This window comes from Ochlerotatus camptorhynchus, unplaced genomic scaffold (assembly GCF_037179485.1).
Source record: "Ochlerotatus camptorhynchus isolate MF236.1 unplaced genomic scaffold, CSIRO-AGI_Acam_v1.1 ptg000022l, whole genome shotgun sequence".
NCBI lineage: Eukaryota > Metazoa > Arthropoda > Insecta > Diptera > Culicidae > Ochlerotatus > Ochlerotatus camptorhynchus.
In genome coordinates this window covers 951,648-975,864 of record NW_027040514.1, presented here as the reverse complement: position 1 = coordinate 975,864, position 24,217 = coordinate 951,648, and the positions used below count along the sequence as shown (strand labels likewise).

Genomic DNA, 24,217 nt, shown 5'->3' with positions numbered 1-24,217 from the left:
ATTTTTAAATTCTATTGGAAGGTTTTTTTTTCGAGCTCCTTCTGGCTACTTCTGAAATTTATTTCCGATTTCCGAAACTTTTCTGCCTTCCTTTGAATGTAAAATCCGATTTTTTCAGAAAGTTTCTTGAAATTTTCGCCAGAAGTTTCTCAATTTATGTCTTGGAAGTTTCACGGATGTTTTTCGGACTTCTCTCAGAACTTTCTTTGAATTTCCTCCAGGAGAGCATCTTTCTTCTTTCTCTGGATGTTGTTTTCAGCTTCCTCCAGAAGCTAATTCAAACATTCTCCGGAGTTTTCTTCCGGAATTTTCCGATCATAGTCCAAAAGATAAAAAATTTCGCTTTCAAAAACGGCAAAAATATAAAATTAATTAAATTTGTAAATACCGATAAATACCGAGTTTTTAAAACCTTTGATACCGATAAGCTTTAAAGCATTCTGGCAACACTGTAGCTAGCATATGAGGAAGATTTTATGCGCACTTGGATGTTAGTGCAGCAGTTCCATTTCAAATGACGATTTTTTTTTTAAATTTTTTAATCGGCCTTCTACGACTATGTTGAAACTTTGCACAAGTATTTGTTATTGCCCAACATGCCATTTTACATATTTGATTCCCTAGTTTTGTACACAACTAACACTTGAGAAGGGCTTATGCAAAAATGATACGCATCAATAGAAAAACGTATATTTTGCGAACGATTTGTTTGATTGAGATGGTGTCTTGGTAGAAGTTGCGGACAAGTATTGTGCCTTTCAAGAAAAAAATACACACTGTAATTTTTTTTTTCAAAAAAAATTAAAATTATCAAAAAAAAAATTGAAGTTACTCAATTTGCATCTATTTTTTTTTAATTCTTTTTTATATTTATTTTGTTGATTAGATAAAGTTATACCTACTGACATTGTGCATTTGCTTGGCAAATAATAAACAAAAAAGTAATTAATTATTGAAAAAATAAGTATTTTCCTAAATACCACCTACAGTTATTTAATATCTTTAAAATAGTGTTCATATAATGGAATATATCTTAATAATATTAAAAATATTTTCAAGATTGAACATTCACGAATAACATCTCAAAAGAGCGAAAATTGCTCAAATTATGCAACAAGTGAATTTTAACCTACGAGTATCTCGAAAATATCAACTTTGGGCAATTTAAGCATGAATAGCTTTTTTGTTGTAAATTGCATGTTTTTAAATATTAACACTATTTTAAAGATATTCGATAACTGTAGGTGGTATTTTGGAAAAAAAAACTTATTTTTTCAATAATTCATAACTTTTTTGTTTATGATTTGCCCAGCAAATGCACAGTGTCATAAGGTATTACTTTATCTAAACTACAAAATAAATATAAAAAATAATTAAAAAAAATACAATTTGAGGTATTTTATTTTTTTTTTTTTGTTTGATAATTTTTATATTTTTTTGTAAAAAAATTATAATTTTTTACAGTGTATATTTTTTTCTTGGAAGGCACAATACTTGTCCGCAGCTTCTTCAAAAACACCATCTCGATCAAACAAATCGCTCCCGAGATATATATTTTTCTATTTATGCGTATCATCATTGCATAAGCCCTTTTCAAGTGTTAGTCGTGTGCAAAACTAGGGAAACAAATATGTAAAATGGCATGTTGGGCAATAACAAACAACTGTGCAAAGTTTCATCATAATCGTAAAAGGTCGATCCGAAACGATTTGCGAATCTGTGTGGAACTGCTCAGTGGTTTACTCATGAGATCTAAAAGAGCAAGTCTTTTCCTCCTAATCGGGTCGCTCAAATGTTGTAAATGTCCCCACAGAAGTTTATTGTTTATTGTTTATTGTTGCCATACATCAACAGGCTGGCTGTAGCCCAAATGATGTTAATAATACTAATCATAAAAATAATAATAGTAAAATTACATGTCAAATAATCACAGAAAGAAAAACAAAGCAACATGGTCAGAATGTAAAAAAAAAAACATAAATGGAAATACACTAATTATTCTGTCAGTCACTGTGGCCGGCGAAAACAGATGAGAATCTCCGACGAAGCGCATCACGTGTGAGGTGAAAGTCGAATACAGATGCGACTCTATTGAACACACGCTGTAGTCCGCAAATCGCACCATATGCCCCGTAGTTCGTGCGACGCAGTGGCAGTCTCAGCATGAGGTTGTTACGGAGTGGTCGGGGTTGCACGTTTAGGTCAATTTGCCTTAGGATAGCCTCACAATCTATTCGTCCCTGTAGAGTGTCGGCGATAATCAAAGCTCTGTTGGTGTCCCTTCTAATCCGGAGAGGTTCAAGGTTTATCAGTTGGCAGCGACTCTCGTAGCCGGGCAGCCGAAGCGGATCTCTCCAGGGCAGTCTACGAAGCGCAAAACGAAGAAAGCGACGTTGAACAGATTCGATTCTCTCGGCACCATTGTTGTAATTCGGATTCCAAACCGCAGAACAATACTCAAGCGTCGATCGTACGAGGGAGCAGTAAAGAGATTTTAAGCAGTAGACATCGGTGAAATTCTTAGCTATCCTGAAGATGAATCCTAAAGTCCTAGACGACTTATTGATGACATAAGAAATGTGTTGCCTGAATGTTAGCTGTGAATCCAACACCACACCCAGGTCTTTCACCTGATTCACGCGTTCGAGTGTCGTTCCAAGCAGGTCATAGCTGAATACAATCGGTTGCTTTTTTCGTGAGAACGTTATGGCAGAGCACTTTGCTGGGTTCACTACCATTCGATTTAAAGTACACCAACTGGCAAAGACATTAAGCTGATGTTGAAGATTGTGGCAGTCAGCGATCGAGCAAATTCGTAAAAATATTTTGAGGTCGTCTGCATATGCTAATCGAGGTCCTTCGATAACCAGGTTCACGTCGTTGAAGTAGAGTAGAAAAATCAACGGTCCCAGATGGCTTCCCTGCGGTATACCTGATGTGGCAAAGAAGCTAGCTGATTTGCAATCTCCTATAGCAACCATAAGTTGGCGACCAGTAAGATACGAACGGAACCAACTCAAGAGATTACCGCTCACCCCAAGCCTGTCAAGTTTAGCAATCGCAATGTCATGATTCAACTTATCGAATGCCGCGGATAGATCGGTATATATAACGTCCGTCTGTACCCGTTCAGTCATACTATCGGTAATGTAGGATGTGAGGCATAGCAGATTGGTGGTTGTAGAGCGACCGCCAGTAAACCCGTGTTGATCAGCACTCAGATACTGCTTGCTGTGAGAGAGCAACGGTTCCATAATAACAAGCTCGAATAGTTTCGAAACAGCACTCAGCGATGTAATTCCACGATAGTTATCCACGGCTCGTTTGCTTCCCTTTTTGTGGACAGGAAACATGTGTGCACATTTCCAGAAGGATGGAAATATACCACTGGAGAGAGACATCCGGAATAGACGGTGAAGTGGAGTTAACAAACAAGCAATATGTTTCTTCAAAAACACGGACGGAACTCCATCGGGTCCAGGGTTGAAGGACGATTTGAGCTGCGTTGCAGCGTTAGAAATCATCTCAACGTTGACATCAATTGCACTCAGCGTTTGACCATTTAGTGGGATGTTCCTGGCTGCGAGGGAAACATGGTCGTCATCAGTGAACACACTGGCAAAATTGACAGAAAAAAGGCGACAAATATCCTGCGGAGTGGAAGCGACTTCATTGTTCAATTCCATTGACGATGGGAGGCCAGATTCTCTGCGTTGCTCGTTCACGTAGGTTCAGAAGAATTTCGGGTGAAGTTTAAGGTTACGCTGAATACCTCGTTGAAATCGCAGAAAGCATCGACGACTGGCTCGCTGATACTCGTGATTAAGCCTCACGTAGTGATGTTTCACAGGAAGCGTGCGATACTTCGTAAATCTTCTCAATGCTGCTCTCTTGATCGACTTCAACCTACGCAGCTCAATCGTCTGCCAGGGAGGGTGAGAGTCTCCGAGGTACGAGAGTTGATTCGGCGGCATTCAAGGTGCTGAAATTTGGATCGGCATCAGACATCGTATTTGCGCTATTAATTATGTACTCGCCTGTTCTAGCAAGTTGGAAGACCCCCAATCCACATCTAAAATCAGGGCCAGGACGACTATGATGAACGCTGACAGGAATTAGCACGACTGAGTTAGAGGAACCGGGGGCTTCCATAAAGCTTTCCACGATGCGTCCCGGTTGCAAAGCAGATTGGTTCATCCAGAGTTCAGAAGACATCGAGCTTACTACGTCGTTTTCAGAAGGCGAGGTTGGATCGGATGGTTGCGTTAAGTATTCGCTGCTGGAAGCGGAAGGTGGCTCAGAAAAAGAAGGTTTTGGAACGTATCGATACTTGCCTGTAAGTACAGGCTGGAAGACCTCGTCACCGATTCCAAAACCAGGGCCAGGACGACTTCTGATGATTAGATCTACAAACAGCTCGACTGGTTCGGAGGGATCAGAGGCTTCCGAAGCGCTGTGTTGTTGCGTCCCAGATCCGCCCAACAGCACGTTAGTAATTGAAAAGGAAGTATCCTGGAACTGGTGTCACTGTGCTGGACCAATACGGGTAATTTTGGTCACCTTCTTTGACCGGGAATCATCGAACTCACGGAACTGAATGCCCTCCGGCCACGAATCGCAGGAAAGGGCAACATCCCGTTTGTTTTGGTTGACGCCGACTTTGAAGGAAACGTAGTTTAACGTTGACGGATCTTTTCCTCTGGGAACCAACTTGGCAACCCGAGGTTTCTCGTCTGTTTCCAGACACAAACATTTAGAGACAAGAGATGAAATTTCATCGTTCGTAGTAGTGGGATGAAACGCCGATAAGTAAACCCACACCAGATCATCGTTCAGGTCCACGGTTCTGACCGAGTCGATAGGTGCTTTCTTACCACACAGTATGGGCTTGTCGTCAGTGCTAGATGAAGTACGGCGACGTTTCGGGGTGCCACGACCGGAATCAAAGCGGTCATTTTTAGGCCAACGTGGAGTTGAGCTGACTGGGATCTTCGATTCCACTTTGGCTGCAAGAGCAATAACAGCCGAATTCAATTTCTCGATGTCCTCTTTCATCGAATCAACCGCGTTTGGAGCCACAGAAGTCTGATTGACGTCACGGCTCACGATATTACGGAAGTGGCCGTTTGAAAAAAGCGCTGCACAGTGATCGCACATCCAGAAGACATTCTTCTCGTACAATCCAAGTTGATCGAGAAGTTCGAGATCAACTTTGGCACAAATCACGTGAAATGTGTCTCCACAAAAACCGCGACAAACAATACGTTCGGAGTCCGAAATGGTTTTTTGGCACTTCTTGCAAGCCATGATCACAAAAAATGCGACGCAAACTTTATACACTTTATATATATAGAAACACTGATCAATACACAAAAGTACCGTAGCAGAGTGTAATGCAACAAGAGATACTGACGATTTGGTACGCTAAGTACGGTAGCAGTAGTGCAGCGACAGATACAAAACAAAAATGTAAATAAAATGAAGAATGACGCCACTGTTCCACGGGACGACACTTTTAATCTACAATTTCTCAACTTATCCACAAAGCTACACGAAATCCTACACTTCACAGAGGTACACCAAACGAACTCGCACTCTATAACACAAAACACTACTAAAACAGTCCAAATTTACACGGGTAAAACGACGATTTGTCACCAGCGGGTTTACGTTTTCAACTATTTCAGTGAAGCTCTATATTTGTATATAAGATATAGGGAAAATGGCTCTAATGTTGGCCTATGGATCTAACATTGGGCCCATCGCTAAGAATCTATTATTAATCAATTTTATCTAGATGAACGCGTCATTGGGACGGTACTCATTGATATTTTTGGTCGCTATTGAAAATTTAGCCGATTGCTGAATTTATGTATGGGCTCAAATTAGGGGTATTTAGGCCGACATTACATCCATTTCCCCTATATAGAATACAAATTATAAAACTAAAAAGCTTCATTTTTCTGTTTTCTCTCAACTTAGTTTTAGTTCCACAATTGAGTTAATTGAGAGCCTTTCTATGCTATTAATTTTGTATATCCTACGGCAGTCGAGAAAACTGAGCATCGAACCCGCCATCTGCAGCATAGCATGTTTTAAAACTGCGTCTTCATTGGTTAGTCTACGACCATCCACCCATCTGGGAACATATACCCACTGTCGCCCAGAAGGCGCCTGAAAGCGGCATAATAAATTATTCACATTTGAGACCGCTCACGAAAGGAAACACTCGATGTCCGATTTGTTCCGGTCGTTCCGGTACCGCGTGAGCAAAGTTTCCTTTCGAAAATTACTACCCACAAACCGATCAGAGCACAGTTTGTTCCGCCTGCTTGCCCCCAACCACTGAAACTTGCATTTATGTACATACATAGCTATCTCTCTGTGTCGAACCGGGAAAACCCCCCCCGCATCGAACGATACCATAAATACCACCACCGAAAGTCATGAGCCCCATCATTTCCTCCTACGCTGCTGCGTTCAAAATGTGTGTGTGTGTGTGAACTCCATCTGCTCCGTGACTTTGTTCCCAATATCAGACACCCAATAGGCGGTTCAGAAGGGTCCGAATGGTGGAAGCTTGTCGATAGGTACTTACAAGCACTTTCAAGCTCCCATTCATTCGGGCCAATCTAACCCTCGCAATGTAAACGATCCCCTATCTACATGCTGTTCGTGTATATTCCGCAGAGCTTCGTTGCACTCCCATCTCGGGTTTTCAGTTTCCCACACAAACACCACCCGTGAGTCTAGCCACCACCACCATCAACACCGCCCCCACTGGCACCTCCACGGCAGCTGCCCTGACCCCCAATGGTGTGGTAGTGGATGCACACACCACGCAACTGCCCCTGACCACCATCGTAGACCATCGTAGACTGCCACCGGCGGCTATGATGCGCCCCTGGGTGGGCGGCGGTTCCCCGGGGCGAAGGCCCGATCATGCCGCTGCGACCGCTACCGCCAGGCAAGGTTTGAATAATTGCGATTAATAACACACGTTTCCCGCTCGAAAATCCCGTCCCCCCAAACACCATCAACCCTTTAATCCCCATTTGACCCGAAACTCCCAAAAACTGATGAAAATTGCACGCACTCAGAATATTTAGCCTGAATGGCAAACCGCCAGATGTGATGTGTAGCAGAATCATAAAACCTAACGGCCGAGTCCCGATTATGATGACGATGACGATAATGATGTCGATCATCCCCGGTGATTTGAGCTACACTTTTCCCACCGTGGGGATGTGTATTAATGCCAAATGAATCATTTATTTGAGCAACCGCACAAGTCCATTCGACACAAATGCTGGAAAACGGCAACAGAAAACGAGCAATCGCGGTCCTATGTGGTTGCTCTACAGATTAATAATTGGAAGCCTTATTTAAAATGGTTTCATTCGTCAAAATACTCTTATATTTGTAGGCGAGGTGTAACTGCTAAAAGGCCGTTTTCGATTGAAATGTGACTTATGCGGTTTCTCAGATAAACGATTCAAATGTGACTGGCCCACTCTGCTTGGCTCTATAGGTACTAACAGCAATAACCGGTGAATGACGAGTGAATGACTTTTCAACTGTTTGGCGATAAGGTATGTGCGTGTAAGTGTGTTCTAACGAGCTTGCTTTATTATGATGTTTGCTCTATCTAAAATTCGGCTGATTTTTGACGATGTTCTTACTAATTGCTGATTGAACACATCAGACTCGAAGCGACGAAAAAGGTGATTTTTCTGAATATTTCTACTGTGGATTATTTGTTGTAGGTAAAGACGCAATGTTTACGAAGTGAGACAGTCGAGTAGACGATTTGAGGTATTTTGAAAAAAAATTGCTTTTATGTTAAGTTGTTTATTAGTCGTGACTCATTTGCTGTAGCTTTACGGAGCCGAGGTCAAGTTTGCTAAAGCATTGTCTCAGACGTCATTACAAAATCAAGCGCGAGTCAAAATGGACGAATTCCAGCCAGTGCTGAGATTTTCATTGTCTTGACAGACTTTCGCGTGACATTGACAAAATTGTTTCATTTTTATTCATTTTTTCATTAATGACAAAAAACAAACCTGCCGAAAACAATATATTTCGAGCATTCTGTGTCACATTATTGTTATCCAGGCAATTCAGGACGTAGATGCTTGTTCACTTTAATGGCTCCATGTAGATGTTTTGCTCAAGTCGTTGCAAATTTAGTTAACAAAAAAATCTACACATGTTCGTCACTTAAAGCATTGTCACTGACAATTGACATGGTTGGCCTTGACTATGACTGTTAGCTCAAATGAGTGACCAAAGCAGAAATGTGAATACCACCGTGTTTTGACGAGATTTTGCAGCACTCAACGAAGAAAACTGAATTCCCTGATATTCTCTAATTCCCAGTCGTATTTCAGAAAAAAAATCCAGGTATAGATAATCATTCACATTTTTCTATATTTTCAGGTTTAAGACTTATCATGAGCCAGTTAATCAGTTAAGGCAGTAACCAGGGTGTTACTTTGATCGATAATGATGTGTGAATGAAACTGCAATCATTTTTTAATTAACCAACTTGCTATCTTCTAGTCTACAAGAACTTAAAGATAAAACGATAGGATTAATCCCAACAACATGCATTTACATCACTAGGTTGATCGCCAGAAAGTGTTCAACAAGTTTATAGTCCCCTCAAGTAACAATTCAGTAACCATTTGGCATCCACTCTGATTTATGATGGCAATTATAACGGCAATGAACAATCAATTTAATATAAATACAGCATTTCAAAGTGTAATTCAGCTCTTTGCTGTTCTAAAAACCTTTTACAGTCTGGCAAGAAAGTCAAAAACTGTCTTGTTTTAACAATAAATTTAAAACAGTTCTCAATCCCTCCTTAAAACTGCTCTGTAATTCAAGCATAAACGTCATTAGCAATTGTTTATTAATGTCTTGATAAAATACTCTATAAACGTGTTCTATCATTAGAAAAGCAACCATAAAACCATTAGGTTTTGCATTAGCGCAAAAAGCATTTATTGTTGCTTTTTAGGCTTTTTAAAGTGCATCATAAGCTCCCCAATTACTTTGTTTGCAAATTGAGCTTAAAAGATGGTTCCTCATAGTTAATAAATTCCAAATTTATGACAAGGAAATCTCGAAGGATGGACGAAGTAGGATGAAAAATTCAAGTCGATTTCAGCAAAATTTACTTCTTTAGAAGAACCCGCACACCATCAACGCACACGACTGACCATCTGGTGGAGAAGAGTAAAGGGACCGGGCCTCTAGAAGTCATAAAACATTGTCGAAAGTTGAAAAACATACCAGCCTTCTCCAGACGACAATCGAAATAACAAACGACAGCAAAACACTGAAACTGTTTGTTAGCGGAGGCTAGCTGGTTTTCGATCCATAGCAGCGGTTTTATTCGGCGAAAGAATCAACTCTTCGAAAATTTCATTCAAGCGTACATCCCTGCATCGATCGAGTTTCCACTGGCTGCAATTACGGCCTGCACACGCTTCCGGAATGCACGGCAGGTTCTAATAATGTAGTCTGGATCCATTTCCCTCCAGGTACGGGTCAATGTTTGTATGAGGCTTGCTGTACTCGGGTGGCGTTTAGAGCAGGCCTTGGCCTTCATGACGCGCCATATTGAGTAATTCAGCGGATTAAGATCGGGACTGGATGGCGGCCACATTTCCTTCGCCCAGAACGGAAGATGTTCTTGCAACCACTTCTGAGTGCGGTTCGAGGTGTGGCACGGAGCCCCATCTTGTTGAAATACAACATATGGCTTCGGACCGTACTGTTCTTTGATCCACGGAAGAACATACTTACTTAAAATTCCGATGTAGACCTCCGTGTTGACCTTGTCGCCTTCTGGAATGAACACCGGGTCCATTTTTTTTTTGCCATCGGAAGCCACCAATCCAAACACCATAACGCTAGCAGGATGCTTGGTCAGATACACGTTCTTGAGCTCGTCGGCCACGTCTTTTACCCGAAGGGAACTAATATACCGGTCGGTTCTGGAATTTGATACGGGATCGACGGTAAACATGCTCTCGTCGGTGAACAGGATTACCGGATTTTTTCACTTAAGGAATTTCAAGATTTTCTTGCATCGTTCGACTCGTAGCTCCCGGATGCGGTTCGTAATCATGTGAGTTTTTTTCCGTGCCCTCGACTTCGCCCCGCAATCTTCCTTTACGATCTTCCGTGCCGTAAAGTCACTGATCCCGTGTTCCTTTGCCATTTTCCGTATTGAACGCACTGGATTCACCCGAATCTTCCTTTTGATAGCAGCGATAACCCTCGGAACCCGAGCTGACCTCGGACGATCTGTGGCCACCTTTGCGGATAGTTGTCCTTTCTTTTCTCGGTCTAAAACCCTTTTGACGGTCCACTGGGGCACTGCCACGGCGATTGAAATGTCTTTTTGCGACATTTGCGTGTGGGACAAATCACGAATACGCTGCCACTTCGTCATGGTGCAACTGTCAAACTAAGTAAATCATTTTCTTTTATACACAGCCTACTACCATAGAGGTAACTCTAAGACTAGTAGGTCCCGTAGAAACGTGCTCAACTTTTTGACTCAGCTCTGGTACTATCATCGGTCCCAAGCTAATCGATTCACCCCTCGAAACATAGGAAAATCCACTAAGCTCTCATTTTAACTGTCAAATTTTCATGGAGAATCAAAACAAACATAGTGTAGTACTAGAATTTCGACTAAAATGGGATACGTTAATCGTTTGCTTGGGACCAATAGGCCACCTCACCTCACTCGCGGCGCAGAATAGAGAGGATATACCCGATAGTAAGGGCATAACAAAATTATAACTGAAGTATATCAATGGTTAATATTTATAACAACGTATGTTAAATTTTGATATGTTAGTGAAAAGTGGTTTGCACGAAGTTTCTCATCATATCAGAATAACAAAGTCAGTTATAATTACTATCAATACATAAAATATGTATTAATGATTCCAAAATATAAGTTAATTCACTATTTTCTGTTGCTAAGTGACGATTATTAGAGGCATCTGTGTATACTTACTCACTTAAGGGTCCTGTGCACCACCAGCGGTGCAAAGGGCCAACATGAAAGACTTCCATCCTGGGCGGCTGCTTGCTTTTGCCTTGTCCTGGGCCCAGGTCAGATTCCTATCGATTTGCTTAATTTCCTTATTGAGGCTCCGCCGCCATGAGCCGCTGGGTCTGCCTCTGCTGCGATGTCCTGCCGGATTCCAATCCGGCGCTTGCTTGCAGATTTCGTTTCCGCCCCGTCGAAGTGGGTGGCCGACCCACCTCCACTTTCGCTCTAGAATTTCTGTTGCTATCGGCTTCTGATGACATCGACGATGGAGCTCGGCATTCGAGATCCAGTTGTGAGGCCACCAGGCACGAATTATATACCGCAGGCATCGGTTGATGAAGACCTGCAGCTTTTGAGTGTTCTCCGCTGATACACACCACGTCTCGCTGGCGTATAACAACACAGATTTCACGTTCGAGTTGAAAATTCGGATTTCGGTGCGTTGACTTATCTGGTTGGATCTCCATACGTTTCGTAAACTCGCAAAGGCAGCCCTTGCCTTCTTGATTCGTGCACCTATGTTGCTCTTGGTCCCGCCGTCCGACGCTATTTGGCTGCCAAGATATTGGAAACTTTCGACTTGCCCCGCTACCGTAAAGTTGGAAGGGTTGCCCGTGTTGATATCCTACGATTTGGTCTTGTTGACGTTGATGGTGAGACTCGCCGCAGAGAAGCATTCGGCTAGGTCATTGAGCTTACTCTGCATATCAGAGCACCGTTGTGCTAGTAGAGCAACATCATCAGCCAAATCGAAGTCGTTGAGATGCTCCATGGTCATAGGCTGCCAAAGCAGCCCACGGTTCGGTACACGGTCAATTGCACCTACCATGATCTCGTCGATTACGATGAGAAACAGTAGTAATGACAGTATACATACTTGTCTCACACCAGCGACTACCCGGATAGGGTCGGACAAGGCTCCGTTATGCAGAACTCTGCACGTAAAAGCCTCATACTGCGCTTCGATGAGGTTAACGATTTTATCCGGGACTCCTTTGCGTCTCAGGGCGCCCCACAAATTCTCGTGATTGACACGGTCGAAAGCTTTTTCGTAGTCAATGAATACCACATAAAGGGACTCTTGGATTTCATTGACCTGCTCCAGGATGATGCGGAGCGTGACAATATGGTCCACACAAGATCTTCCGGCACGGAATCCTGCCTGCTTCCGTCGGAGAGTCACGTCGATCTTCTCCTGTATCCGATTCAGGATAACTTTGCACAGAACTTTGAGAACAATACACAGTAACATGATGCCTCGCCAATTGTCGCACATAGTCAGATCACCCTTCTTTGGGACCTTCACTAAGATGCCCTGCATCCAATCGGCCGGAAAAGTCGCGGTGTCCCAGATATTACAGAATAGTTGATGCACAGACAAACAGACGTAACTCTTTGAAAAAGTTTTTCTTGAAAACATAGTATCTCAAAACATAGGACCTCAGTAGCGACATCTGTCAGGCTTCTCGTGGAAAACAAGCTTGCTCGCTAACTCGCAAACAATATTGCATAAAAGTTCTATAGAATGTATAGAAACGTCAAAGTGATCCTATGCCAGCGCTGCGGCGAGTAGTTCGCGGAACTGATAATATTCAAATCAATCGTTAAATGCGTGAACGAAGATACACAATGAAGAGTTACGTCTGTTTGTCTGTGGTTGATGCAACATTTGTGCGGATAGCATGGGGTCAGCTTTGAGCATCTCCGCTGATATGCGATCAACCCCTGGAGCCTTGTTGGATTTCATGCTTCGGATAGCTGCTTCAATCTCCTGCAGTGATGGGGCCTCGGAATTGACGCGAGTGATGCGCCGCACCCTAGGCGGATCATGTCGAGATGCTGATGGCTGGTTGGCCGTCGAAACTTGAAGAAATTGTTCGAAGTGCTCAAACCAGCGTTTCAGCTGGTCAGTGGGGTCGGTAAGCAATTGTCCAGTCGTGTCCTTCACTGGCATCCTCGGGTTCATCCTTGCTCCACTCAGGCGTCGTGAGATATCGTAGAGGAGGCGTTTATCGTCAGTGTTTGCGGCTTTCTCTCCTTCGTCGGCCAGGGCTTGACTTCCTTCTCTAGATCCGAGTACCGTTGACGGGCTTCATTCTTGGCTCCTCTGGTTCTCGCCCGCTCTATCGCGGCTTTTGCTTCTCTACGCTCCTCAATCTTCCGCCAGGTTTCATCTGTGATCCACCCTTTCCTCTGGGTGCGCAGCTCACCCAAGTTGTTCTCGCTTGTTTCTATGAAGGCATTCTTGATGGCCGTCCAACAAAAGACCTTTTTACCGCTGGATCCTCCCGTCGCTGGATCCGCGCCATGCGTAGGCGGATTTCACCGATTAGAAGGTGATGGTCGGACGCGATGTCGGCGTTGCGTTTATTCCGGACATCAAGAAGGCTCTGTCTCCATTTTCGGCTGATGCAGATGTGGTCGATCTGATTTTCGGTATGTCCATCACGGGAAACCCACGTGACTTTGTGCGCTGGTCGATGCACTGCAAACAGCTCACCGTTCTCGCTCATTTCGCCGAGACCATGGCGTCCCATGACACGCTCATTAAAAATTCTCCTTGTCCTGTAGCTCGGCACCATCGGTTGGCGCTTAACATTGGATTATGGTACGGTTACGAACCCGTGTTCTAAATCTGGCAACGATTATCCTCTCATTAACAGGCTCCCACTTGATGAGCGCAGCACTTGCCTGGACGCTAAGTAGGAGACCAACTCCACGATGGCGGGGAGCGTTTTCACCTCGAATACCAGAGTATAGTAGTACCTGTCCCGACGGCAGTTTGTGTTCTCCAAAGTTTGGCCAACGAACTTCACTCAGTCCCAGGATTTCTAGCTTCATGCGTCGCGCCTCGTTGGCGAGTTGTGCCAGTTTACCCTGCTGGGCTAACGTCAATACATTCCATGATCCAATTAGTGTCCGTTGTTTTGCGGTAAAAGTCGTTGCCGTTAAATCAGTTCGATGTCTTTCTCTGTTGGTTTCTGTAACAATTTAGCATCTGTGTATAAATAGTAATAAATGATAAGATTTTTGAATGATTGTCAAAGATTGTTTCAATCAAAAACGGCTTATATTGCGAATTTCTTCAGTAATAACCGGTGTCTCGAATTCAGCTATCTCTTTGGAGTATTTCAAAAAAGGTTATCTGATCTTCTGCTCTATGGGAAAACTAACAAAAAAGTCCGTTTTAATTGATCCACAGTTTACCACACGGCATAGAGGTTCAGGTTGTGGAGCAGCTTCATATCTTAAAATAAAATAGGTTGTTAGTGTGCTGTCATTATTGAACAAGAAGACGACATACCCATAATGACAATTCACACAAAAATAAACCCTTTGGGAGCTGGGAAAGCATTAGTAAAAGTGGTAAAGCTTTCGGGAAAAGTTTGCCTATGGTGAAAACATTCAACATTTTCATAGTCTTCTGAAAAAAGATAGGATGTTCTCAGTCTTGTCTACCTTGAATAAATAAGTTAAAAAATACCGATCCGGAACATCCTTTATCGCATCCTTCAAAGAATTCTGCTTGTATAAAATTTTCCGATTTTTCTGATTCGTCATCGGAAAAATCTACCGACCGCGATCCAAAATAGATTGGCTGCCTACTGCTTCTGTACCAGATGATGAATGAAATTCCATCACCATAGGAATCTCATGATTTGATGGAAGATCCTCTAAGAATCCATGTGGAAGACCACGAACGACAGCAACCAAGCATCGGGCTCAACTGCCACATAACACAATTAAACGCGTTATACTTGAGCCGGAAAAAGTGAAATATGTGCGAGGGTAACCTTAATTTTTCATTCATTCATTCAGAATTACAATTTTTTCACTCAGATCGGTTGTTAGAACTCCGCATTTATCGGGGAGACAAGCCAGCTGCTGCAAAATCTTTGGTTGATGAAGCACCATACATTAAGACGCGAATTCTGGCATATTATGGAAAAAGAAGCCAAGAAAATGACTCATAATTAATTAAAATGACATGCAGTTGATGAATTCCAATTAATTATTTGACTTAGATTCGAAAAAAGTGAAAGAGAAACGCCAAACCATTGCCAGAAATATGGCAAATTTTATATCTAATTTATAACAACGGTTGTTATTGATGCATATTTTTAATGCGATGGATTATATCTAATTTTGTAATAAATTTGATATAATCATATCAACATCTGTTATAATTTTGTTACCACTAGACGAATTTTTGTTATGATTTTTGTTATTTTAACAACTAGCCAGCCAATGTTTATAACACGTTCTGTTACATTCATTTTTGTTAAATAAAAAACTCCAGTTGTTATAATTTTGTTATGCCTTTCTGATCGGGTACCCGAGCAAAGCTGGAGATCAAATTGAAATCAAAATTTGCTGTTATGATGTAACTTATTTTGAATACTCCAGTTGATCTCATTTTGGTTGACTTAACGGTTAACACAACAGAAATGAGAGCAAAATTTTACACTGTTGAAGCAAACGGAAAACTAATCCTGCTTTCAATGAAATCAATTTGATTACTGATTTTGCATTCATAATGTTTAACCGAATACGGGCCTGGAGTAAATGTTTAGCATTCATGCTTCTCACGCTGAAAGCCTTGGGCTCAAATCTCACCCCGGGCAGGTCACAAATGACCTTAAATGTGTTAAACAAAACAAATAAACAATAATCATTAGTTCAACTTCAATTAAATTTTAAACAAGACGTTAACAGCAGAACTTCAAGTTAAGTTGCTTTCATTTAAAAAGTCTTGACTGGATAATGAAAGCACAATATGATATCAGACTTATGTCGTGACATTTGAAATCAAAATGAGTTTTCATTATGATAGGAACTGCACACTTTAATATCGATTTGCTTTCATTTTGTTAACCGACTTTGCTCGGGTAGTGTGGTGTTTTCAAATTCAATCGAAATTTTCGAAACTCATAAGTGATTATATTAAATTACAATCCTTGAACATTTGAATATGCTTCATAACGCAAAGCTCGGTTCAAGCTGCAATCATTACTTCCATTGTTTCACAACCAGTTTAATCTCTGCCGACATCACTGGCTACAAAAAATGACATTGTGCTGCCTCACGCCTTTCTGCCTTCCGTCGGCGGTCCTTGTCTTGTCCTGCTTTTTTGCAGGTGCATTTAATCGTGCCAACGGGAGATTGCACAAAGTTTTTCTTGCAAAGCTTTTGGCTCGTTTCGCCAATAAAGCACTCGGGGTCTTCTCCCAGACTTCCTCCCTCCACGTCATGCACATATAATTTCCTAAACTTGATTATGTTGCATATCGTGTTTCAAGCGGCATGAAAGCCTTTTTCAAGGGCAGTCGGTAGAATGAATAAAAAATCAGCAGAAGAGCTCCGACGAGCTGAGATATTCAATGGCCCATTTCAGGCGGTGGGTTTCAGGGTTAGTCCGCTGGAGGACGGTGGAGATTATAATGGCGGGCAGCACTCTCTACTGGCACTCAAAGTTGTGCTACGCGGGACGGAGAGTGCAATATGTGCTTGATGCGGGCGGTGACTCGTAGCAAGCATAATGACCTCGAGCCTTGGCTTCGGCTTTAAATTGCGAGCTTAAAGGAAAGGGAAAGAGCAATTTCCGTGTTTTCAGTGGTTTCGATTTCGAGAGTGCACAGACGTGCCCATCATCATAAGGAAATCGTTCCTATTTTGGACCTTCTTCTGACTTGAACTACGAAAAAATCATGCTGCTAAAATCGGGATGGTGACCCTGTGTGGGATTATGCAATGATCTCTGCAGTGCGAGTGGCAAGAAATGAACGAAAATATGAAATATATCTGTGCTAGTGCTAGGATGTCTCTATGAACAATTGTTCAGACAGCGAGGCATCGATGGCTTGCGCTTCGGAAGGGATGGGAGGATGCTGATTAAACTGGCAAGCATTCACAAGAAGAAGAAAAACTAGCGTATGTTGAGCTGCCAACTTCATTTCTGAGTTGATTAAATGCTCACTGTTTACAAGCTTCTCAAGTCGTCTATTTGCAAACTAACCATTTGCTTTCGTCAAATCACTCTAATTTCGTTTTTAATTTCGAAGCATTTATTTGTTTGCTTCGCTTTCCCGGCTGCTGTGACAAGTCGCAAGAAAACACAAATATTTTCTCCCGTTTCAACCGGATCGAGTTCTCCGCCTGCTTTGCTTCCAACATACGTCCACCAATCACTTCTGCTGATTGGTTCGACCTCGTGGCTTTAACCTTCTTCCCTGCCACTGCTGCTGCAGCTGAGCTGGATACTGTCTCATGATTTGTTTCCTTCAGCAGCAGCAGCAGCCAAAAGCGAAAACAAGCAAAGCTTCTTCGCTTTGCGAAAACTGGTGCCAAAGTTTGTGTTTGTCCATCTGGGGAGATGATTGCTAGGGCAAATAAATCTGTTCGCCATCCGTGAACCTGGTCCAGTCCAGACCAACAGGAGGTCTACCGGCTGTTCTGTGCTCTATAGCCAACTGGTCGTTGCTTTGCTATTTTTACAGCAAAAAACTGCTGGCAAAGGTTGGTTGAATAGAGAGCTGACTCGGGTTGAAGGTGAAGGTCAGTCGGTTGCTGCTTTCGCCTGGATGAAAGCAACACAGCAGCATCAGCAGTGGGTGGTGATGACAAACTGTTTGACAAAGTCGCTCATGTGCTGCAGATTTTGAGTGGAAATTCGATGCAGGTACGGTACTTGGCATCTTATTGTTGCGAAGGCATGAAACACAAGATTTTATGCATTTTTCGAGGGGGAGGGGGAGAGGTTGGACGGGTTGGCAAAACACTAAAAAGAAAGGACAAACATCTGCAATCGAGATTGAGTAGAGTCGATAAATATTGTCGGGTCGCAATTGAATTGAATTTGTTTGTTTAAGTTGTGGAGGAGATGGGTTGAATACGACTACGCGTTGGATTGAGTTGGGTGAATTGAATTTGAAGTTTTCTCCGGAACTTATAGAGATACAACACTTCCGGATAAGGTTGATCGAATCAACAAATGGCAGTTGTCATGATTGATTTGCTTTTTAAAATCAGCCTTGATAGCGGCCATTTGTGACTTCTATCAATCTTTTCCCTAAAACCAACGTAAAAGTAACTTACGGATGAAGAAAAACGAGGGTCATCCTTTGTTCCTATAAATGCATTGGTGGAAGTTTGAATTTATTTGGACAGAATCCATCTTTAACATACTCCCTAATAAGTAATTCTGCGAGGGATTCTATGAACTTTGAGAGAACTTCAGGTCAATTCAATGGAAAACTCCAAGGTAGTTATGAGTAGAACTACGTCGTAATTCTGCGGAGACATTCTTAGCTGGCTGGTGATGGGTATGTGATATAATAGTGATGACCAAATAGTAACTTTAAAACAACCATTGAAAAAAAAATGTAAGATTTAAATTTTTTTACTTATCGAGAATACAGATTGATTACACTAGTTTACAAATAATAGTAAAAACAAAAATGAACTTCAATGATCCTTATGTAAAATCGTGAGCTGAAAAATTTAGTCCAAAAAATCTCAGTAAGATAGTTTTTAGATACAACTAAAAAAAGGTATTTCACTTTAAAAAAGTATGTTTTCTAAAATACAAATAGGGGAATTTACGTATTCTCGGAAAAATAAGCAGCGACCATCTTTCTATAGCCTTTTTCGCTAAAGAACGCTCACATATGCAGTAGTGGCTTGTTTGCAATCTTTTACTGTCAGTTGCTCTAACAATTTCAGTCGAAAGAATTGTCAAAAACTGTTTGAAACGCTTTTACATAGCTCCAATCTTCTCTAGTGAGAGCGACTATTGTGGGCAACATCGTTTTATTCGGCAACCTTTCTATTTGAGCTGCGTGTTAAACAGCTGTGCTTTCATCGGCAACTCGAAATCAGCAGCATTTTGTAATGCGTGTGTTTTATTTCAAGAAAACCTTGCTAGATTGCTTTTTCTCAATTGTTAAAATATAATCAAATTGAAGCTGAAAGCCTAAAGAATCGTTTGAATGCATTCAGCGAAGTGTTTTCGTAAGAAATCCAGTGAAATTAGCGTTTCAATTTGGGTTGCCGAAAATAGTCTGTCATGCCGAAGCCGTCAAGCCATCAGTAATAATAACATTCCGTTTGGTGCTAAACTAAGATTAAGAAAGACTAAGTGCTGGTTATGCTTGATAGGCCGAAAATGGAGTAGTTAACCCTATTGTTGTAGTTTGTTTAATTTCTTTTTTTTTTTTAATTGGATTTCAGCTAAGCTAACAAGGTCTTTTTTTGTAGTGCTTGTGCCAACAATACCACAAATCTAACTAAAGAAAGTAGAAGGGTCTGTGCCTAGGGGCACGAACGGAGGCTTGACGTAGGACCGCTAGTGGACGGAACAAATATGTTGATCATTTATTTCTAAACTCCGTCTAAAAACCGTTTTTGAACTGGTGGCCCTGAAAAGGGCCGGTTGTTTTTCAAATGGTGGCCACACCAGTGCAAGTCGTTGCCGGCAGCCTTTCCTCCGGTCGAAGTGGGTGCTTTCGTCGTCGTGTCAGTGATGTCACATATACAGATTTATCTGTAATAATGATACAGATTTTCTCAAAATTATGATACAGATATCTGTATTTACAGATTACAGATTTTTTATTATAGTGGAAATGGATGGAATATATTTTCAATAGTGACCAAAAATATCCATTAGTACCATCGCAATACTGGAAGTCCGTTCAAAATTAACGAAGATAATAAAATCTTCATTCCTTTATTTAACATCGGTCTCTGTTCCGCAATCTAGTGCCAATCACCTACGGACATCGATTGCCATCCATTGAGGGCAATCAAATGTGCAGGAAGGCAGCTTCCACACCTGCGTAGGATATCGCACCCATTCAACACACATGGGCCGGGACCAACGGCTTTACTTCCCTTCCGAAGGAAGACGTGACCAGAGATTTGTATGCCTCAGAAGATAATAAAATAAAAAGTGCAAAATTGATATTTGGTTGGATGGAAAAAATCGCATCGCCCAACGTTCAATTTTAAATCATATACAAACATGTTCTTGGAAATATTTCAATCTCAGTAACCATCTATATGGAGAGTAACGCATTCCCGTGAATGAAGGAGCGAAACCAAAGGGAAGATAAACATATGACAGCGAATTGATGTTTTTGTTCATGCGTTGGTTCATTCCTACTATGCATTCATCGTTCTATGAATGACAGACAGAAGAATCGTTTATGAATGCATTCATTGAATCACAAAGATTGTTTACAAAACATTCAACTGGATCGTTTTACGAGTTTTACGCATGCTGGTTGATATGTTAGGCTAAGCTAACGAGATTGTCAAAAAACCCTTTGGCCCAAAAACTTTAGAAAGCATTTCAAAAGCGTTTGCAAAAACTCACTGAGAGCATAAAGTTCAAAGTATGTATCTTCCTTGATCCCCGCTTCAATTTCCTGGGATCCAAGAGAATTACTTCGAAAGACAGGTCCTCGAATTAGCCCTATCTCAATTGCCAATATTTTCATTATTTTCTAAATTTATATCGATACAAGTTTGACAAATATGTTACCATTACCTACCGTATGCGTGATAATTATCTGCACCACCGTTCCCGTTTCACCTACCGGTAAATGAACGAGAAGACCGATGGCTGCGACGCAGCAAATGTTAGTCCATTGTAGTTCTTCAAGTTTACGTCTATATATTTAATAACTCGTGATAGCATGCGTGGTGGGATTCTCGGCATGTGGAACCCAATGAGGAAAAGTGATACCTTTTTGACCTCTATTACACCTACATGGCTGACTGGTTGATGGTTATGACAAATAAATATTGAATTCATGTATGAAAAGATTTACAGAAATTTCAATACACCACATACTGTGTTTGCCTGTCGTTGATAAGCTCATCAACAGCAGCCGTGGACCCGAGGATTAGCAACCAACAACGAAATCAGTACACCCCAGATGTCATGGGATCGAAACTAGAAATTATGCAGATAAAAAATCACAAATAAAATCAGCAGTTGTGTATCGATATTTTGATCTGGCAACACAATCGATATTTTAACATTGGTAACGATTGGTAGCAATATTTTGAGAAAGATCTTTATAAACGATTCACGATTAGACTGGCATATTTACAATTATTCATGAAATGGCGAAGATCGCTATCGGCTTTGAAGATCGATGTATAGAAAATTAAAGAACATTAACCAAATGGTTGGTCGGGATAGCTCATACCGTAGTAGGCTGTGTATAAAAGAAAATGATTTACTTAGTTTGACAGTTGCACCATGACGAAGTGGCAGCGTATTCGTGATTTGCCCACGCGCAAATGTCGCAAAAAGACATTTCAATCGCCGTGGGAGTGTCCCGGTGGAACGTCAAAAGGGTTTTAGACCGAGAAAAGAAAGAACAACTATCCGCGAAGGTGGCCACAGGTCCTCCGAGGTCAGCTTGGGTTCCGAGGGTTATCGCTGCTATCAAAAGAAAGATTCGGGTGAATCCAGTGCGTTCAATCAGCTGATTCTTACGTCAAAAGGACCGCTTAAATGTGTCGGTCTCAGGGAACCGAAATTTAAACGACTTTTTCGTAGTGTGTACGCAATTGGATTCATGAAAAATTATTTCAATTTCAACATGCCAACAATTTCAACCCTACGACCAAACACTGAAGTTTTAGTACCATAACTAGCACACTTACCCTGTTTTGTTATCAAAACAGTTTCTTAAGCATCCCTCATGTCTTGACATCGCAAAATTAACGTATTTTACGTCTCGCAGGGGTCTCAGATAACCTCGTCAGTAAAGACACGATATACGCAAGCCGGAGGCAGCGGGTTCAGTCGAAGAAATCTTTCGAGTTGAAAATTTTCTCGACTTCCCTAGAGTATCAATGTGCTTGTGATTTGCATAGAAAGCTCTTAATTAATAACTGTGGAAGTGCATCTAAAACAGTATGTTGAGAGTTCGCAATGCGCTCCCTACAGATGCGTAAAAATTATAAAAGACGGATACGAAGTGCATCTAGAAAACTTTGTTACGGACCGAAAAAAAAACTAGCTAAATAAGCGTAAACAGCTACAAGCATACACCGTTCGAAAAATTCATGTAAATTTCTGCGAGATATAGTGCACATAAAATTAACGCTAGATTTGGCATAAATTTACGCGATATTTCGGCAATATCGTATGAAAGTTTGTAAACGATTTCGCTGTTTATGCCAAGTACAGCTCAAAATTAAACGAAGGTAGATTTTACGTGATAGTTAAAATTCAGAATCTTTTTCTGTGTAGAAGAAAAGCATTTGCGAGTTGACTTCTATTCCATTCTACACAGAAATTCATGAATGCAATCTTGCATTCATATGTATTCAGAAATTTGATTCAGATTAAGATTTAGAAAGCAATCCTATGACTCAAATGATTTCTAATGAATGTGAATATAACGTATGTAAATTTGTTACACAGAGAAAAAAAATACCCTAAATTCAAGTTCTTTTTACTTAATTTTGGGTGATTTTGAGTTTTGCATCTCATTCTCACTTTTTGTTGTTGTCAAAAACGGAACGAGACATTCGATTTCCTCATGACTATCGTTCAATAAGCTACTAGTGAGTATATGAGATACAGGTATTGACTCAAATTTGAGAATACAATTGAACCTAATTTTGAGAAAAAAAATACTCAGGAGTAAGTAATTATTTTTGTCGTAGTCATATGTAAACTACTATAAGCGGTTTACTGAAAATTAGCTTATAGAATGGAACATGGGAGATGAGCCAAAATAACTTAATGTTGGGCAATTTTTCGGTTCCGTGTAGAGTCATTCAGTAGCTTCATTTGCTGATTCATGAATTCATCGGTATACACAATCTACAGAGTTCATTGGGAGAGGAGGATTATTTATAGATATTAATAAATAGGGGAAATAGATGTAATGTCGGCCTAAATGCCCCTTATTTGGGCCCATACATAAATTCAGCAATCAACTTAATTTTCAAAAGCAACCAAAAATATCCATTAGTTACGTCCCAATGATGCGTTCATCTAGATAAAATTGATAAATAGCAGATTTTTAGCGATGGGCGCAATCTTAGATTTTTAGCGATGGGCCAACATTAGAGCCATTTCCCCTACATATTAATATATTCCACTTATTTGAAAAATCTGATAAATCTCCCACACTCCCGATTGGTTCGCCTGATAACACATAATTTTTGACGTAGAACTACGTCTTTGTCGACTATACTGGGGTGCAAGTTAAAAAATATGTGTGGTGAAGGAGTGTTAGGTTTTGAACGCTTGTAACTTTGTCATTTATAGATGAAATTAAAATCCAAATACGCCAATCGATAGGATATTACATTACGAACCTGTTGAAATAAATATTTTTCCAATTTTTCTGTAATTAAACTTTTGAAAATGTACAAATGATAATTTTATCACTGATTTCATGAAATAAGCCTTTTTCCCAAACCCAGTCATCATAAACGAATACCACTTGGTTGCACATCATTCTGTTTGAACCTGAAAAGATATAAATCAGCGCTGCTCTCATGCCACTGCTCATTAACGCTTCGGACGGCGTGGCGCTTGGTCCTGCAGCAAGCAGGACCAAATCAGTGGCTTAAGGTGGATCACGGCGTGACCACAATGAGGAAAAGCACACACGCCCTTCACAACAATCTCTCGCCCCCCCCCCCCCTCAACAACCTCTCCTACCCCCCCACCATCAAACCCCTCCTACCCCCCTCAAATACCTCTCCTACCCCCCCCCCCTCAAATGCCACTCCTAAACCCCCTCCCCTCAAATACCACTCCTAAACCCCCCCTCAAATACCTCTCCTAACCCCCCCCCCTCAAATACCTCTCCTAACCCCCCCCCTCAAATACCTCTCCTAACCCCCCCTCAACAATAACCCGAAAACGAGACAGACTTTGACGATCCCTTATTTCCGGGAAATAAATTTTAAACAAACCACAATCATTAGTAAAACCAAGTTTTACCAAATTTGAACAAAAAATTGCATTGAAGACATGTTTGATGACATTCAGTTGGTGAATTACACACAACTGACGGTTAAACATTTTGCCATTTAAATGATCTTTATTTCTTGTGATTGTGTGGTTTACATGTATGAATTTTTTAAGTGACA

General features: G+C 41.2%; 2 protein-coding genes across 5 annotated transcripts in view; one reads left to right on the top strand and one right to left on the bottom strand.

Annotated features, from left to right (window-relative positions):
* LOC135705289 (proteasome-associated protein ECM29 homolog) overlaps positions 1-24,217 on the bottom strand; it is a 125,673-nt gene that overhangs the window by 9,200 nt on the left and 92,256 nt on the right. The window lies entirely within an intron of this gene.
* LOC135705672 (uncharacterized) overlaps positions 1-24,217 on the top strand; it is a 279,530-nt gene that overhangs the window by 210,448 nt on the left and 44,865 nt on the right. Inside the window, exon 2 of one of the 4 annotated variants that reach the window (XM_065227443.1) lies at positions 6,691-6,972. The exons of the other annotated variants lie outside the window; for them this stretch is intronic. Coding sequence (XP_065083515.1) covers positions 6,691-6,972 — 282 coding nt within the window. The remainder of the gene's footprint in view (positions 1-6,690; positions 6,973-24,217) is intronic. 4 annotated transcript variants of the gene reach the window in all.